At 52.1% G+C, this 16,231-nt stretch overlaps 1 protein-coding gene across 7 annotated transcripts in view; it reads left to right on the forward strand.

The window, feature by feature from the left end:
• CLN6 (CLN6 transmembrane ER protein) overlaps window positions 1–15,808 on the forward strand; it is a 47,548-nt gene extending 31,740 nt beyond the window's left edge. For 6 of the 7 annotated variants that reach the window (XM_039219292.1, XM_039219297.1, XM_039219268.1 and 3 more), the window contains 6 exons: window positions 6,596–6,710; window positions 11,145–11,243; window positions 12,284–12,472; window positions 12,801–12,856; window positions 13,626–13,748; window positions 15,513–15,808. In XM_039219292.1, coding sequence (XP_039075223.1) covers window positions 6,596–6,710; window positions 11,145–11,243; window positions 12,284–12,472; window positions 12,801–12,856; window positions 13,626–13,748; window positions 15,513–15,783 — 853 coding nt within the window. In that variant the 3' untranslated portion in view covers window positions 15,784–15,808. The remainder of the gene's footprint in view (window positions 1–6,595; window positions 6,711–11,144; window positions 11,244–12,283; window positions 12,473–12,800; window positions 12,857–13,625; window positions 13,749–15,512) is intronic. The other variant, XM_039219308.1, reaches the window with a different exon arrangement.
• Window positions 15,809–16,231: the final 423 nt, after the last annotated feature.

Here is a 16,231-nt window from a genome sequence, read left to right on the forward strand (position 1 = left end):
CCGGGCCCGGGCCGGCCCGAACCGTCGCTCCTCTGGGGAGAGCTCTCGAGGGGTCCAGGAAACTTGACGTGGGGGACAGCGGGCCACAGGATACCTCCGCTCACTTTGTCCCCAGCTCACCTGCCCTCCCCGGGCCCCACCTCAAAGTTCTCGGGGTCCCTCCAAGCTTAATAGGACTTGGATTCTAGTATTAATCGGGAAGCTCACTCCTTTATCCCCAAACCGCGAGAATGGAAATGCCAGCGACCAGGAAATGTGGAAGCTCCCCTCCGGAGAAGGAAGGAGGAAGGGCTTTTCTCACTCTTTTGCCGTTTCTTTCTCTCTCCAAAGGGAAGACGTTACTGGTTTATGTAGTTGAGACCAGGAGGGGCAGAGGAAGAGGCACGGAAACACTATTTAGTCTTTCCCTCCATTCTGCCTTCATTCTGTCGACAAGCCAGAAGCACGCCTTGCGTGGGGCAGGCCTTTATTAAGCATGTCTGCTGTGCCCGGTGCTGTGGCAGGCACTGGGGGGGGGGGGGGGGGGGGGGGGGGGGGGGGGGGGGGGGGGGGTCAGGTGAGGCCAGGAGGGGCTCACGGTCCGGAAGGGGCTGAGAGGCCATCTCGGAGAGCGTCGTGGAGGCAGTGGCACTTGAGCTGGGTGTCAGAGTACTCAGTAGGTGACTCAGGGAGGAAAGCTTGAGGCAAGTCAGGTGGGCAGTGGTGCCGGAGCTTTCTGGTGTAGAGTGGCAAGAGATGTGGACTGGTTGGGAAGGACCTTCCCCGGCAGCAAGGTGGGACTAGAGTGAAAGCCTAGACTGCACGATTGAAGGAAACTTAAGGAGATGTTCACTCTCCCGCAACTCTGTGCCTGCTTAAATGTTGGGCCCCGGGGGCCCTCACTTGCCTCACCCTACTTCCTGCCCTAAGTGGCAGGTTAAGAATGCAGCCTTTATTCTGTAAGCACAGGGGAGCCATGGAAAGTGTTTGAGCAGTAGTGTGCTCAGAAGTCAATTTTAGGAAGTTTGTGGTATGATTTGGGATGAGGGGAGAAATCTGAGAGACTTGGCTGAGGGCAGCTCTTTCTCCTGCTACTGAGGGTCGTCTCTGTTCTGGATCCCCTTCCAAGTCGGGGGTCTTTGACCACCCTGAACTGTGGAAGTCCAGGTAGAACAATGTGCGAGTATCAGACTGTTATTTGTGGCAAGAACCAGGGTCTAAACCTAGGGCTTCTGCTCCTACCATTCCACTTTGGCTGCTGGGTGGTACTGTTCCTCTTTATTCCCGAGGAGCTCACTACCAGCCAGGGCGCTCCCTGCGGATGGCATGAAGGCTGACTCACTTCCAGGGTATCGCTGCCACCCTCCTAGGGTACCTCTAGGACCATTTTCAGTATCATAGTTGTTTAGGACGGTAGGTACAATCATCCTGTCCATTTCCTAAGATGCTTGGATTTTCTCTGCTGCATCCGTGCTTTGCTTACACACCTCTAATGACACGGTGTTCACTACCTTTCAAGGTAGCCCGTTCCAGCTTCCACCTGCTCTGTTGACAGTTTTTGTATTGCAGTCAACCTCGCTAAATAGCACAGGAAGACTTAGGGGTAAAAATCAGTGGTTCTCTGTCCCACCTTCCCTTCAACCAGAGACAAACTTCTTTTAGCTCTTTCTACTAGAATTAAATTCATATTTTTTATTTTATTTATTAAAGAAAAGTTTTTTTTAACATTTATTCATTTTTGAGAGACAGAGAGTGAGCAGGGGAGGAGCAGAGAGAGAGGGAGACACAGAATCCGAGGCAGGCTCCAGGCTCTGAGCTGTCAGCACAGAGCCCAACGCGGGGCTCGAACTCACTGACCGTGAGATCATGACCTGAGCTGAAATAGGACACTTAACTGACTGAGCCACCCAGGGGCCCCTAAATTCATATTTTTAAATGATATTAACAAATACTGTGTAACACTTTCCACAGACCAGGTCCTGCTCTAAAGTTTTGCATGTAAGAATTCAACCGCAACTCTCAAGATAGGATCTACTATTATCACTCGTTTTATAGATGAGAACATTGAAGCCTAAGAGAGGTTGAGTAACTTGCTCAAAATCTATTTAATGGCAAAGCTGGGATATGAACCCAGGTGTTCTCCAAAGTCTATATTCTTTTTTTTTTTTTAATGTTTTATTTCTTTTTGAGAGAGAGCATGAGTGAGGGAGGGACAGAGAGAGAGAGAGAAACACAGAATCCGAAGCAGGCTCGAGGGTCCTCACTGTCAGCACAGAGCCCGATGCAGGGCTCGAACTTACAAACAGCGAGATCGTGATTTGAGCCAAAGTCGAATGCTTAACCAACTGAGCCACCCAGGCACCCCTCTAAAGTCTATATTCTTAAAACTGCTACTTCTTGGTTTATAAATTGTAGCTTCTAAGATAATGTTTCCCGACTTCCTGTTATGATTTGGCTCACTTACACTTTCCCATATTCGCAAGATGGTTCTTTTCATCTTTTCTTAGTTTTTAAACTACTCTTAGTTTTTCTCTTTGTTACCTTTGTAGCCTTAGGGAACATGCATACACCGTTATTTCTTTTTTGGGCAACTGTAGGCAGTATCTCTTGCTTCCTTTTTCAAAGGAGAATATTAGTCCTCTACCCTAATGTTTAGTTTTTCTTACCCTTTCCCTAACTCCTTTCCTCTGTAGTTTTACTTTCATGTTCTCAAGGTTAATGGTATTTACCTGCTGTTTTTCAGCTATTATTGTCTTCACGTCTTGTGTGTGAATGGCTTCTAAGCTCTGAAAAATCAGTATACAGTGTTTTTATTAGTTTAGCCATGTGATCATTATTCCCTACAAAGCCAAGGAATGTTTACCAGTACCATATGCTTTCTTATATTGCTTTTGTTTTTCCTGGAGTTTCTAATTGCCTTCCTTTTTCCCCCCTCTTATTACTTGCCTTCATTTTTTCATTTTTTCATTTTTTATTCGAACTTTCTATCATGTCGGGTGTTTTACCATTCTTTATGGTAAATCAATCCCTCTATATAGTTCCCATGTATGGGTTCGTGCTTGTTTCCTCCATGGCTGAGTCCTTCCTTTTCTGCCAGGCAGTCCTGCAGATGGTGACTGCTCTGAATATTTCAACTGTATATTATGTGTTTCCCAACTGTCATGGTATCAATTCCCCCATATGGTAGACTTGTAAAGCTGTGGAGGAGAGAAAAAGCCATCCTTGTCTTGGGTTACTTGCCATTGTGCTTTTACCAGTGTTCTCAGCAGCAGCTTCTGATGACTGAGATGTAGAGTTGGCACAGGCCAGGGGCTCAGTTTGTGAAGTCCGTGGAGTCAGGAACTTGGGACAGGCTTGGGGTTGCTCATCCCCAGGACAAGGACTGGGGGAGAGGATGCTTTCACTCTCCGTGATCTGCCTCCTGTGGGCAGAGTCCCAACGGAAGAAAACCATCAGATGCTGACCAATCTTGATTCCCAAGTTGAGTGCCCTATATCTGCCCTTTGTTTTTCCTGCCCCACTAAGCCAGGCTGGACTAATGATAGGGATTTCCGTTAACTGAGGTACCCCCTTGGGTAGAGGAGGAAATAATTACTGAGCCCCTAGTATGTGCTAGGTATCCGCAACTTATAAAGACCCATACTTAAGTGCTTCCCTGGGCTTTCCAAATACCTTTCTTCTCTGTACCAAACATCCTACTCTTCGCACAGTCTGGAAGTTTCCAGAATAAAACACCGAAGGCTGTTATCCTCTTTCTTCCATCAAGTTCTTCAGGCCTGGAGTTTCTCACCATCTGCTTTTTGAGGCCTTGACTGATAGTCACTAAGGGGAAGGGCAGGTGGGACCTCTAAGCCAGTCCCTCATCTCAGACCCATCTCAGATAGTTTCTTTTTTTTTTTTTTTTAATGTTTTATTTATTTCTAGGAGAGAGACAGAGAGAGAGACAGCGTGAGCAGGGGAGGGTCAGAGAGAGAGGGAGTCACAGACTGAAACAGGCTCCAGGCTCTGAGCTGGCAGTCAGCACAGAGCCCGACGCGGGGCTCGAACCCACGAACCGCGAGATCATGACCTAAGTGAAAGTCGGACGCTTAACCGACTAAGCCACCCAGGCGCCCCCATCTCAGATAGTTTCTGAATAGCTGCCCAGTCTAAAACACCACCAGTCCCTCCCTTCTCTTCCTCTTCACCAATAAGCCAAGCAGTCAACTCCCTACAATCCCTTTCTCACTTCCACCTCCAGGCCTTTGATCCCACTCTCCTGCTGCTTTTCTGCCTACTTAAATCCACCCGTCCATGCTTCCTGGCTCTCTTCCTTCATGCAGGCTTGGCACACTGTTCCAGGCCTTACTGAGCCCTCTCTGTCTTGACCTCCTCATATGTCACATAGTTTATTATAATAGAAACAGAATAGCAAACTATTTAGAGCACAGATCTTGAATTCATATAGACACAGATTTGAATTTATACTGTTCAAGACTCCTGGGTTACGAGTGACATAAAGTCCGAATGAACGGCAGCACCCTTAGCAATAAGGAATATATTGGCTCATGGGGCCAAACCTTTAGCTTCAGGTTGCCTAGAACTCTCAGGGCCTTTCCCCTCCTCTTTCCCCTGTGCCTCTCTGCTTCATTCCCACCTGGCTGTCCTTTAAGGCTGGCCCCTTAGCCACACGCAGCCCTGGACTTGCATCCTTAGCATCCCGGTGCCAGAAGGGAAGGGACTGTTTCCACCAGCTCTAATTAGAAATGTCCCACCAGGGTGCCTTCAGTCATTGGCCCTCCCTGTGACCAAGGAAACCCCATCTCCTATTAGAAGAAGCATGGAGTGGGAAATAGGCTGACAAAAGGAATAGTTGCTGTAGCCCCATACAACACGGGTGATCGTGGCCAAGCGCTTAAGCCCTGTAGGCCTCAGTATCCTCACCTATAACACAAGAGGGGAATGACCTCCTGGTGCTGCTGTGAGGATTCAGTGAGGTGGTGCAGGTGAAGCTCCTAACACAACCCAGCTCAGCACTCAGGAAATGGTGGGGCACTCAGAATAGTCTCAGTGGGTCTCAGTAGAAGAGACGGGAAGGCTTAGTTGACCCAAGAAAGGCCCACCGCACCAGTCTTGCCTGCCACTAGAGGTTGATGAGATCTCCCAGGAGGCTGTCCCTCTGCCTCCGGGTTACTCTACCAGCCCACTGTGGACCATTCTTAGAATTGCCTGAAAAGGATCCCAGAAAGTTATGGAAGCCATAGTAGCACTGGGAAGAGGAAAACCCTCAGGACATCTCTAAGCTAATGTCTGCCAGTAAAAACAATGAGTCACTGGTAATCAAGATTATTTAAAATCAACCAGGAGTCACTAAGCATCAGCCAGGAACTGAGCCGAGAACACTGGGTAACATTGGGCCATTCACCCAGCTCCTGTTCTTGGCACAAATAGAGAAGTAAAACTCACACCTCACTCATCTTAAGAAGTAGCAGGCTGTTTGTCACCAGAGGTGTGCAAGTAGTGTCAGGGAGGATTTGGACTCTGATGGCAGTAGTGGGTGAGTTGAAGTGAACCTTAAAAGTCACCCACCTTGGGGGTCTAGAGAAGAGCAAAACTCCAGGCCCGTGAGGTCATGGCTAGACAGTGAGGAGGCACTCCCTGTAGTAGAGCTGGTGGGTCTTTGGGAAGAAACTTCATTAAGGAAGCCTTCCTGGAAGAAGTGGCATATGCACTGGCCCTTGAACTTCAGCTCATCTGTGAAAAACAGTTGGCTAATGACTTTACAGGAGGGACAGGCATCGAAAGATACATTGTCAGATGATATTCTACTTCTTGCCATGTCTCTTGCATCAGCTTGTCCCTGATGGGTGCTTTCACTGTGGATTAGTGAGAAGAGGGACACCAGGAGCCCTATTCTTACCTCCTCCTGGTTCAAGAAGGAGGGAAAGAGTCTGTTGATCTGAATCTATGGTCTAAGAGGCTGATCTCCCTAGAAGGCTGTGATTGGTCCAGCTCAGGTCACATGCCCATCTGGTGGCCCAATCACTGCACACATGATGATAGCAGAGAGATTAAAAATACAAGCTCTGGGGCCTAATCATTTAGGCTCAAATATTTGGCTGTGTAACTTTGGGCAAGTTACTTAACATCTTAGACCTCAGTTTTTTCCACTTGCAAAATGGGGGTAATGTTCCAACCTCAATGGGTTCCATGAAGAGGAAAAGCATTAAATGAGATGATGCATGCAAACAGCTATGAAATGCCTGGAATATAGTAAGTGTTCAATAAAGGTTCGCTATTGCCATCCATCATCATGATTCATATTTTCCTACATTTGCATCCTTTGTCCCATTAGATTTCCCCATCATTCTATAGGTGAGAATACCCAATGGTTAGAATACCTGTTTAGCAGTTTCCTTCCTGAATCACAGAGAAGCTAAGCTTCCAAGAAAGCGGAATCCATTCCCAGGACACATCCCCCTTGGCCTGAGAGTCAATGTTTCCAGTAAGACTCTTTTCCTAGAAATTAACCCTCCTGCCCTCAAATCCCCAGACCTCTCTGTGGCTCATCTCAGGGGGAAGATTCCCATGGGTGGAGAGAAGAGCTGACCCCCTCCTGTCTTCTTCCTTCCGTCAGGCACAGCTCCGTCAAGGCTGATGAAGCTGCCAGCACAGCCCCCTTCCACCTCGACCTCTGGTTCTACTTCACACTACAGAACTGGGTTCTGGACTTTGGCCGCCCCATTGCCATGGTGAGTGTGAAGCTGTGGACAGAGCCCCTACCAGCAGTGAGGACAAAGGGTGGCATGACATAGCCGAGTGAGTGACCTTGGACCAGTTACTGCCCCTATCAGTCAACCGCAGGAATAGGGCTGGACGCTTTCATGTCCTTTAGCTCATGACTGTGCCAGCGAGTGGGGTTCTGGGGCCTGAAAAGTCGTGTTGTGCCCTGACTCTCACACGGGAAGTGGTGGCCCTAAACAGTGATACCCTGCCCCTCCGCCACCCCGCCATCCCATACCCGGGCTTAACCAAATCACCAAGCCATACAACTGGGTACAGGAAAGAAAGAGCGTCTCCACAGCCTTGGCATATTATTTTTCTGTAGATAAAGAGTATAGGCTGATTTTGCAGGGCTCTGAGCCTCGGGTGTAATGTTCAGTGCTATCTTGTCAAACCATCCCTTTCCCTCCAGGGCTACCTCGTGCATCGTGTGCGATGGTGGCCTCTACAGAGATGAATACTGGACATGTGCCGAAACTTCTGGCTTGTAATAAGCAAACAGACAGACAGATAACAGAATGAAAAATTGGGTGATGTGCCACCTTGCATCAAGTTGTTAGTTTTTGCCTATAGGTGGTAAGAATAACAATATCCGTTGCTGAAACTGACACCTTGCATATGCCAGTGATAATGCAGATCAGCAAAGCCCTTTTGAGTTTTATTTATTTATGTTTTCAGTCCTCTCTACATCCATGATGGGCTTCGAACCCATGACCGGGCGATCAAGAGTCACATGCTCCTTCCTGAGCCAGCCAGGTGCCCCAGAGCAAAGGCCTTTAGGAAAGCAGTTTGTCAAGATGATAACTAGGCACCTAGAATAGTGCCTAGCATCTGCACTTTTATTGAATTAATAATAATAATAACATTAAGGTAGAAATAGTGGTTAACATACACTGAGTGCTTACTCTGTTCTAAACCCACGAAGTGTTTAAACTCATTTGATCCTCACCTCAACACTCATTAATCTCGATTTCATAGATGGGAAGACTTGAGGGTAGAAAGAGCAAGCAACTGGCTCAGGGCCACCCGCGAAGCAGGTAGAAGAGCCCGCATCTGTGTGCCGGCACTCTGGCCCCAGGGCCCACCCCCTTCCTGTCTTGTGAATATCCAGGACCCTAATGTGCTCTTCCCTCCTGACCCAGTAAGACCCCTCCCAAGAATCTGCCCTGAAGATGCAATCCGCAAGAAGCCAACAGCCTCTCTACCCCAAGGTGTTCCCTGCAGTGTTGCTTACCTTGGACGTGACTTTAGTGTCCAGCATAGGGACCGGGTAAATCAACTCTCTGTATCCGGCAGAGAACGTTATCTGGCCATTGAATAGGAATCGTGGATACTTGAGAGCCACCTGGGACTTTGAAGGAGCGTGCTGGTGTAGAAGTGATACGCAAGTCAGTGACAGTCTTAACATCTCATACACATGGGATCAGAGACCTGAATGGGAGTAAGAAAAGCTATTCTGGCAGCACTTTTGGAGCGGGTTGGTGGTGGAGGCTGTCTCTCCTTTGGGCAGACTCACTGTAGGGCTTACATGTGGTTTTTGAAGTGTGGGAGAAAGAAAAGAGACTGAGTCAGGGTTCCTGATCAGGTTTGTGGGTGACCTTAGGCAAGTCATTGTCTTTTGGGCTTTGATGGTCTCATTTGTAAGAAGGATGGCTGGCCTGGCTGCTCTGATCCCCCTTCCGGAAAGAAGGCCCCACATATCGGGGGCCGATTTGGGGGAGGGGGAAAGAGGCCAGGAACAGGCTCATGGCTCTCCTCGCTCATTAGGACTTGGCCACAACAGGCCATGAGGGTCTCCCGCAGGGCAAACCACTTCCCCAGCCTGCCCGGCAACCTAAGTGGGCTTGTTAGGAGAGTAGATATTTGAAAAGCTCGTATATATGCTGGAGCTTTTGAAATGTAGGTATGACAGTCCCAAATTTCTGCTAACAAAAAACAAACTCATACAAGTTATAAAAGTAGTATGTAGTAGTTGTAACAAGTCGACTACTACCCAGGCATATGAAGAAGTGCTGGATTCTCCCTTTCCAATCCCACCCCTGATGGTTTGGGACACAGCCACCTACTCCTTTCTTTGCTCATGCAAATGTATATATGCTCTTTTTCCCCCTCTCTAACCCAAATGAGATTTTACTTTATGCCTTGTTCTACAGCTTGCTTGCTTTACCTTAGAATCTATCATGGCTGTGTCAGCACATACAAGGTATCATTTCTTTTTTTTTTTTTAATGTTTTATTTATTTCTAGGAGAGAGAGAGAGAGAGACAGCGTGAGCAGGGGAGGGTCAGAGAGAGAGGGAGTCACAGACTGAAACAGGCTCCAGGCTCTGATCTGGCAGTCAGCACAGAGCCCGATCCGGGGCTCGAACCCACAAACCGCGAGATCATGACCCAAGCGAAAGTCGGACGCTTAACCGACTAAGCCACCCAGGCGCCCCACAAGGTATCATTTCTGATAACGGCTACTTCACTACTTCACCTGCCATAGTAAAGATGTTATAATGTATTCAGCTCATCCTATTTAGTTGAAGAGTCGGCCCAATTCTGCTGTTTTGCTATCACAGAGTATTTCAGCCATGCTATGGATCTTTTTTTAAGAAACTGAAGTATAGGGGTGCCTGAGTGGCTCAGTCAGTTAAGCGTCTCACTTTGGCTCCGGTCACAATCTCACGGTCCATGAGCCCACACTGGGCTCTTCACTCTTAGTGCAGAGCTGGCTTTGAGTCCTCTGTCTCCCTCTTGTTCTCTGCCCCTCCTCACCTCTAAAAAATAAAATATTAAAAGAATAAGAAACTGAAGTATAGTTGAAGTACAATTTTACGTTAGTTTAAGGTGTACAACATAGTGATTTGACAATTCTATATGTTATGCCATGCTCACCACTCTGAAGGTAGTCACGATACCACATTGTTACAGTATTATTGACTATACTCCTTATGCTGTACTTTTCATCCCCACGACTTATTCACTCCATAACTGGAAGTCTGTACCTCCTAATCCCCTCCACCTAGTTTGCTCATCCCTTAACATCCTCCCCTCTGGCAGTCACCTGTTTGTTCTCTGTGTTTATGATTCTGTTTCCGTGTTTGTTGGTTCGTTTGTTTTTTAGATTTCACATATAAGTGAAACCATATGGCATTTATCTTTCTCTGGCTTATTTCACTTAGCATAATACCCTCTAGGTCCATCCGTGTTGCAAATGGGAAGATTCTTTTTATGGCTGAGTAATGTGTTGGTGGTGAAAACCTAACCCTCGTGCGGTGTTGGTGGGAAGGCAAATTGGTGCAGCCACTGTGGAAACCGGTATGGAGGTTCCTCAAAAAATTAAAAATAGAAACTACCATATGACCCAATAATTCCCTTACTGGGTATTTACCCAAAGAAAATGAAAACACCAATTCAAAGAGATACATGCACCCCCTGTGCATGGCAGCATTATTTTCAGCAGCCAAAGTATGGAAGCAGCCCAAGTATCCATCAATAAATGACTAAAGAAATAAATGGATAAAGAAGACGTGGTACATATATCCAGCATGTACATCTTGATATAAATGAAGATCTAGAGATGCACACTGAATGAGAGAGAAAGAGAGGAACAGAGAGACCTGTCTCCTGGGGTTTTATATGTGCAGGTTAGTTTTAACCAGCATGACACTGCTGAATTAAAAGAGATAAAACATTTAAGTTTTTGATTGACATTTGTGGTCACTGCCTTTATTCTCAATCGACAGATGCTGGAAGGACAATCTGGGGGGTCGTGCCATGTTTCGACCTCGCCCAGGGGTTTTCACGGACCCTGACAAGGCCAGGCCTCACTGGGGTAGACCAGCAGGACACAGGGCACGGCAGGCGGAGGAGCCTGCCTCCTGTCTCAGGGAACAGAGGGAAGAAAGAACTGAAGTTTCTTTTTCTTGGTAGAACTCACGTATTTTCTCCTTTGTTTCCTAACATAAACTTCTGACCTAATCTGGAAGCAGTCTGTCCGCAGTCCATCTGCTCAGTGCATAGAGCATGGGGCCTAGTGGCCCAGAGATCTTTTCATCAGCCAGAAAAGTGCCAGACCCCTAAGATGGTTCTCCCTGGGCCACATCTCTCGTGTTGCACGCGGGGAAACCAAGCCCAGGGTCCCCAGGAGGTTTGAGGCACCACCAAGTCCCAAAGTAGCCTCCAGCTCCCAGACCAGTCCCTGGGGACATTTATTTAGTACCCACCGGGAGAGGGGCGCAGAGTCAGGCCCTGGGTTTGCATCTGCTTGTGTACCCGGGAACAAGTCCATTTACCTCCTCTGGGACTCAGTTTCTCTTCGCAGAAAGAGTTAGGGGTGTGTGGAGGAGGTGGAGGCTGACTCCCCGAGGGCCAGTGGGGCTCTGCCTGTGTGAACACCAGTCTCCCCTTGCTCCCCCAGCTGGTGTTCCCTCTCGAATGGTTTCCGCTCAACAAGCCCAGCGTGGGGGACTACTTCCACATGGCCTACAACATCATCACGCCCTTCCTCCTGCTCAAGGTACGGTCCCAGGCCCCCCGCCCTGCCTTCCCCCCCTCATTTCTTCCTCCCCTAGCAGGGAGCTGGGGCCAAGCCCTAGGAGTCATGGAAGCAGGCCTACCCTGCCTGAGTCTGGGGGGATGAAGGCTGTGCTGGAAGGATGGAGAAGGCCTCCCCAAGGAGGGGTGTTTGATTTGGGCTTCAGCCTCGTGTGTCAGGGGGTGATGTGGAAGCAGTGGTTGGGCCAAAAGGCCTGAAGACAGGGCCATGCTTGGGAAACCAAATCCATTTGGGGAGACTGAGGCAGAAGGCACGACTGAGGTGGCTGCCTTTGGTGAAGTCAAGGACAGTTGGGCAGGCAGGTAGGGTCCAGGTGGCAGGAATGGCAGCAATGGAGGTGACCTGTACTCTAGCCTGGAGATCTCTGACCTTGAGATGTCACTGGGAGCACAGAGCTAGCTTTGCATGTCCAAGTAAGGACTCTTAAAACAATTATTGCCGTCTACTGTCCCCATCATTTTGTTTCTAGAAAGATGTTTCTAACCTCCAAAAGTATGACGGGTATAATCTCAGAATTCAGAAGACTCTTAAGTTAAATAATTTAGTTTCAAAATATCCTCCCTCCCTCCCAATCCCTCACATTTTCTTTGTGTTTGCCATGGACCAGTGGCTCCGAAATCAGAGGATCAGGCCGCTGAGCCAGTCCAGCCAGCCAGGCACACACCCAGGGCCCCGGAGAGGGCCAGGGCCTGGAGCCTGGATGCCTGTGTTGAAGGCCTAGCTGTTGCCTCCAGCACATGGTTAGTGTGTGACCTTGGGCACTGAGCTAGTCCCTCTGAGTCTGTTTCCTCTCTGGGAAAAGGAGGTGCAGTTTCCCAGCTCACGCTGGGCTAACAGGGATCATATGAGACAACGGAGGCTGGGCTGGCCTGCTGATGTCACTTTCTAAGTGACTTTTCAGCTAGCTGGCCCTATCCATCCCACCCGAGGGGTGAGGGAGGGCCCGGAGGGGTGTGGCCTATTGCGGTGGAGGCCGAGTCAGGCCTCCCCTCTGACTTCAGCTCATCGAGCGGTCCCCCCGCACCCTGCCGCGCTCCATGATCTACGTCAGCATCATCACCTTTGTCATGGGTGCCAGCATCCACCTGGTGGGCGACTCCGTGAACCACCGCTTGCTCTTCAGCGGCTACCAGCACCACCTGTCTGTCCGTGAGAACCCCATCATCAAGAATCTCAAGCCGGAGACACTGGTGAGGCCGCCTCCCTTTCCCCGTCCCCCACCCCCAGCCCCGTGCATGTAAAGCCCCGTGGCCACAGGCTGTCCTGGAGGCCAAAGAGATCGCCCCCACCCATCACTGTGCCCGACCTGCTAAAGCATTCTGCTCGGTGAGGGCACCGTACCCGCCAGGCTGGGATGCTCGTGACACTTGAGGAAGTGGCACATTCACTGGCTCCCACCTAGGCCCCCTTGGAGTATAGGGCTTCCGGGGGAGGCCTGGGGAAGTGTGGGCTGCGGGGGCCCCAGCACCCTTCCGGAGGCCCCTGCCGCTCTCACCTGCCGTGCCCTGCTCTCCTCAGATCGACTCCTTTGAGCTGCTCTACTACTACGACGAGTACCTGGGCCACTCCATGTGGTAAGTGATGGGGCTGTCTCAGCCTGGATGACAGCAACAGCCCAGCTGTCCCCCCAGGGGCCCTGGGCCCGGCCTGCTCTGCCAGGGGCCTCAGGGACACCGGACGAGCCTCTGGATGTGAGGCAGGGCGACCGGAAAGGCCTGCGGCGCGGGACTCTGGGCCCTCCCTGTCCCAGCGCGGCAGTGCCCGCGGCGGCCACTAGAGGGCAGCGAGGGGCCGTTCCTGCCCGGCCCTGCCGGAGCCTGGGGGGAGGGGCGCGGCGCGGACCAACCCTCCCCGCCCCTCGCCGCGCCTCGCCGCGCCGGGGTGCGGGTGGGCGCCGAGGGGGACCCCCACAGTGTCAGGACGCGGTCTTTGGGAATGGAGGCCGGACGAAGCCGAGGAGGGCCGGCTGGACCTGATGGCGGAGGGGTGTCTGTGTCCTGCTCCTCGAACCCCCGAACCCCTGGGAGGGCCGCCTTCACCCCAAAGGCAGCGGAAACCTCCAAGATGCGCGCAGCTGCGGGAGAGTCCGCACCTTCCCCAGTCAGCCGTCAGTTCTCCCTGGCCTTACAGGAGGGGCCAGGGCCAGGGCCAGGGCGAGGGGTCTGGCGGGGAGTGGGGGGCAGCCAGCAAGCCTGGGGCCCGGTGGCCTCCCTCCTGAGTGGCGTGGCTGGCTCCTGTCACACCAGGCCCCTCGTGTTTCCAGGGCCCGTTTAGAACAGGCCGGACTCCCAGCCAAGAGAACCAGCTTGTTTACTAAAACAGGCACCGGCCTCCCTCCCGCAGGTACGTCCCCTTCTTCCTCATCCTCTTCATGTACTTCAGCGGTTGCTTCACCCCCACCAAAGCCCAGAGTTCAGCCCCAGGGGCGGCCCTGCTCCTCGTGGTGCCCAGCGGCCTGTACTACTGGTGAGTGGACCTGGGGGGGGGGGTACTTAGTGGGCCAGGCAGTGGGAATGTGCTCTCCACCACAGCCCTGCTCTGTGACTCTCCAGGGGTCCTGCTTCCTCTTCTGTCTAGAGGGGACTGTGACCGTGCTTTGTAGTCGCCTCTCGGTTACCAGGAAGCCAGGCCCGAGTGTGGCCTCTCCGTCCTCACGCCCCTCCACCCTACCTCCCAGAACCCCATGCCACCGTGGACCCGACAGAATCCGCCTCTAACACCAAGCCCATAGAGCCCTGTGGGCCTCAAGTTTCCTCCTCTGTGAAATGGGGACAATACCTGCTTGTCTCCCTCTCAGGGGATGGTGAGGATCTAGAAAGGGGCTTCATAAACTATAAAGCACGATGAAGGGGACAAGGACAGATAAGGGGCGGGGGGAGTCCAATCGCTCAGGAGCTCCTTGCCTGGTGTCTTCGTGCCTTCCAGCTCCCCAGTCCCATTTCAGGGAACTCAGGCCACAACCAGGCTCCTCCCCCTCCTCTCGCTTCTGCCCCAAGGACAGGTTCCACCGGATCCGGATTGAGGACCGTGGGGTGGGTGTAGTAGGAAGGACAGGACCCTTCCCTGATGGGAAGCTTGCGTCAGAATGAAAAGAGCCGCTTTTCCCTAGGGCCAGCTGCAGGCCACTCACAGGGTGTGTCCTCGCCCCTTCGAGAGGGTGCCTCCAGAGGCTTTTATGTTTTTTATTTATTTTTGAGAGTCAGAGAGAGACAGTGCGAGCAGGGGAGGGTCAGAGAGAGAGGGAGACACAGAATCTGAAACAGGCTCCAGGCTCTGAGCTGACAGCACAGAGCCCGACGCGGGGCTTGAACCCACAAACCGTGAGATCATGACCTGAGACGAAGTCGGGCGCTCAACCGACTGAGCCACCCAGGCACCCCGAGGACAGGCTTTTAAAAAAATGGGTGGCAACCACAGCAAGAGGGAGAGTGGCTTAACTCAGGGAGGGCTTCCTGCTCAGTCCTCACCCACAGCTGTGTTAGTGCCGAGCCGGCCCCTGTGGGAGCAGCCAGAGACGTGCACAGCTCTCTTATCTCTCGGGAGACGGGCCATTTATGCCCCCTTTCTAAGGAAGGAAACAGGAGCCCCAGGATGTCATGTAAATCCCCCCAAGGCCACGTAGCCCCAGAGCCGCAGAGCTGTGTGATTCCTTGAGTGGAGTGGGTCCGCACTGTGGTTCTATCCTGAGGCAGGGGAGCGGAGCACACCGCCTCTCAGAAGCCCCCCCAAACTGTTCCTGAGTCCCTGGCCCTGTGCTCGGTACTGCCTCCGGAGCCACAGAGAACCCTGAGAGGTCTGAGACTGTCCTAGCCCCCAGGGCCTGTGGGGACAACGCCGGTAGATTGCAATTGCATCCCCAAACTCAGACGCCTCTAGGGACCAAGCTGGTAGCAGAACTGCACGGAGCAGGCATCAAGCGGGGCAACAGTGAGTGGCGGGGACTGTGTAGACTGCATAAGCTGCACTTTCCAAAGGGCATAGCGGCTTTATCCTCCGATCGCTGGTTGTCCCGCGGGAATATAGGCCCGAAATCCACGTTTGCAGCTAATCTGTTATTTAAACCTTGGTAACAAACTCAACATTTAAAAAAAAAACAACATATGCCGCTGGTGGGCTGTGCTCAGAATAGCAAATGGGAGGGCAGCCTGAGATGTGGATCCAGGGGGGGCTGCAGCCTGCCTCCTCTCGCCCCTCCTTACTCTCCCCCCCCATCCCCACCGACCTCCTCAGGTACCTGGTCACCGAGGGCCAGATCTTCATCCTCTTCATCTTCACCTTCTTCGCCATGCTGGCCCTTGTCCTGCACCAGAAGCGTAAGCGCCTCTTCCTGGACAGCAACGGGCTCTTCCTCTTCTGCTCCTTTGCGCTCACCCTCCTGCTGGTGGCCCTGTGGGTCGCCTGGCTGTGGAATGACCCCGTCCTCAGGAAGAAGTACCCTGGCGTCATCTACGTCCCCGAGCCCTGGGCCTTCTACACCCTCCACGTCAGCAGCCGACACTGAGTCCCTGGCACCAGCCACCGGTGCTCTGCCTGGGGGGGGGGAGGAGGGGGGAGATGGGCCGCAGCGAGCGTCTGAGTGTGGGGGGAGGGGTGCCTGCACGCGTGCGCACGGACGGGCGTCGGTGTGCGCAGAGTGCGTCGCTGCACTACTCGATTGTTTGGACCCGGTGTGTCTCTGGCCTCGATCTTTTCAGAACGGGACGCAGTTGTAGGCAGAGTGTCCAGGCCGAAATCTGGGCCCCGCCTTCCTGCGCACCCGAGCGGACTCCTCCCGGGGTGTCTTCTGGTCGCCGTCCTGGAGAGCCCCAGTGCGTAGGGCAGCGGCAGGGAGGGGACGGGGCTCGGCACCTGCCTCCTGACTCACCCCTCAGACCTGCCCTGACCCCGAAGGTCAGCTCGCAGAGGTTCCGCTGGTTCACTTTCCGGGTGCTGTTGAGAAAGCACACCTG

This window comes from Hyaena hyaena, unplaced genomic scaffold (genome assembly GCF_003009895.1).
Source record: "Hyaena hyaena isolate Hyena2069 unplaced genomic scaffold, ASM300989v1 scaffold_15, whole genome shotgun sequence".
Lineage (NCBI taxonomy): Eukaryota > Metazoa > Chordata > Mammalia > Carnivora > Hyaenidae > Hyaena > Hyaena hyaena.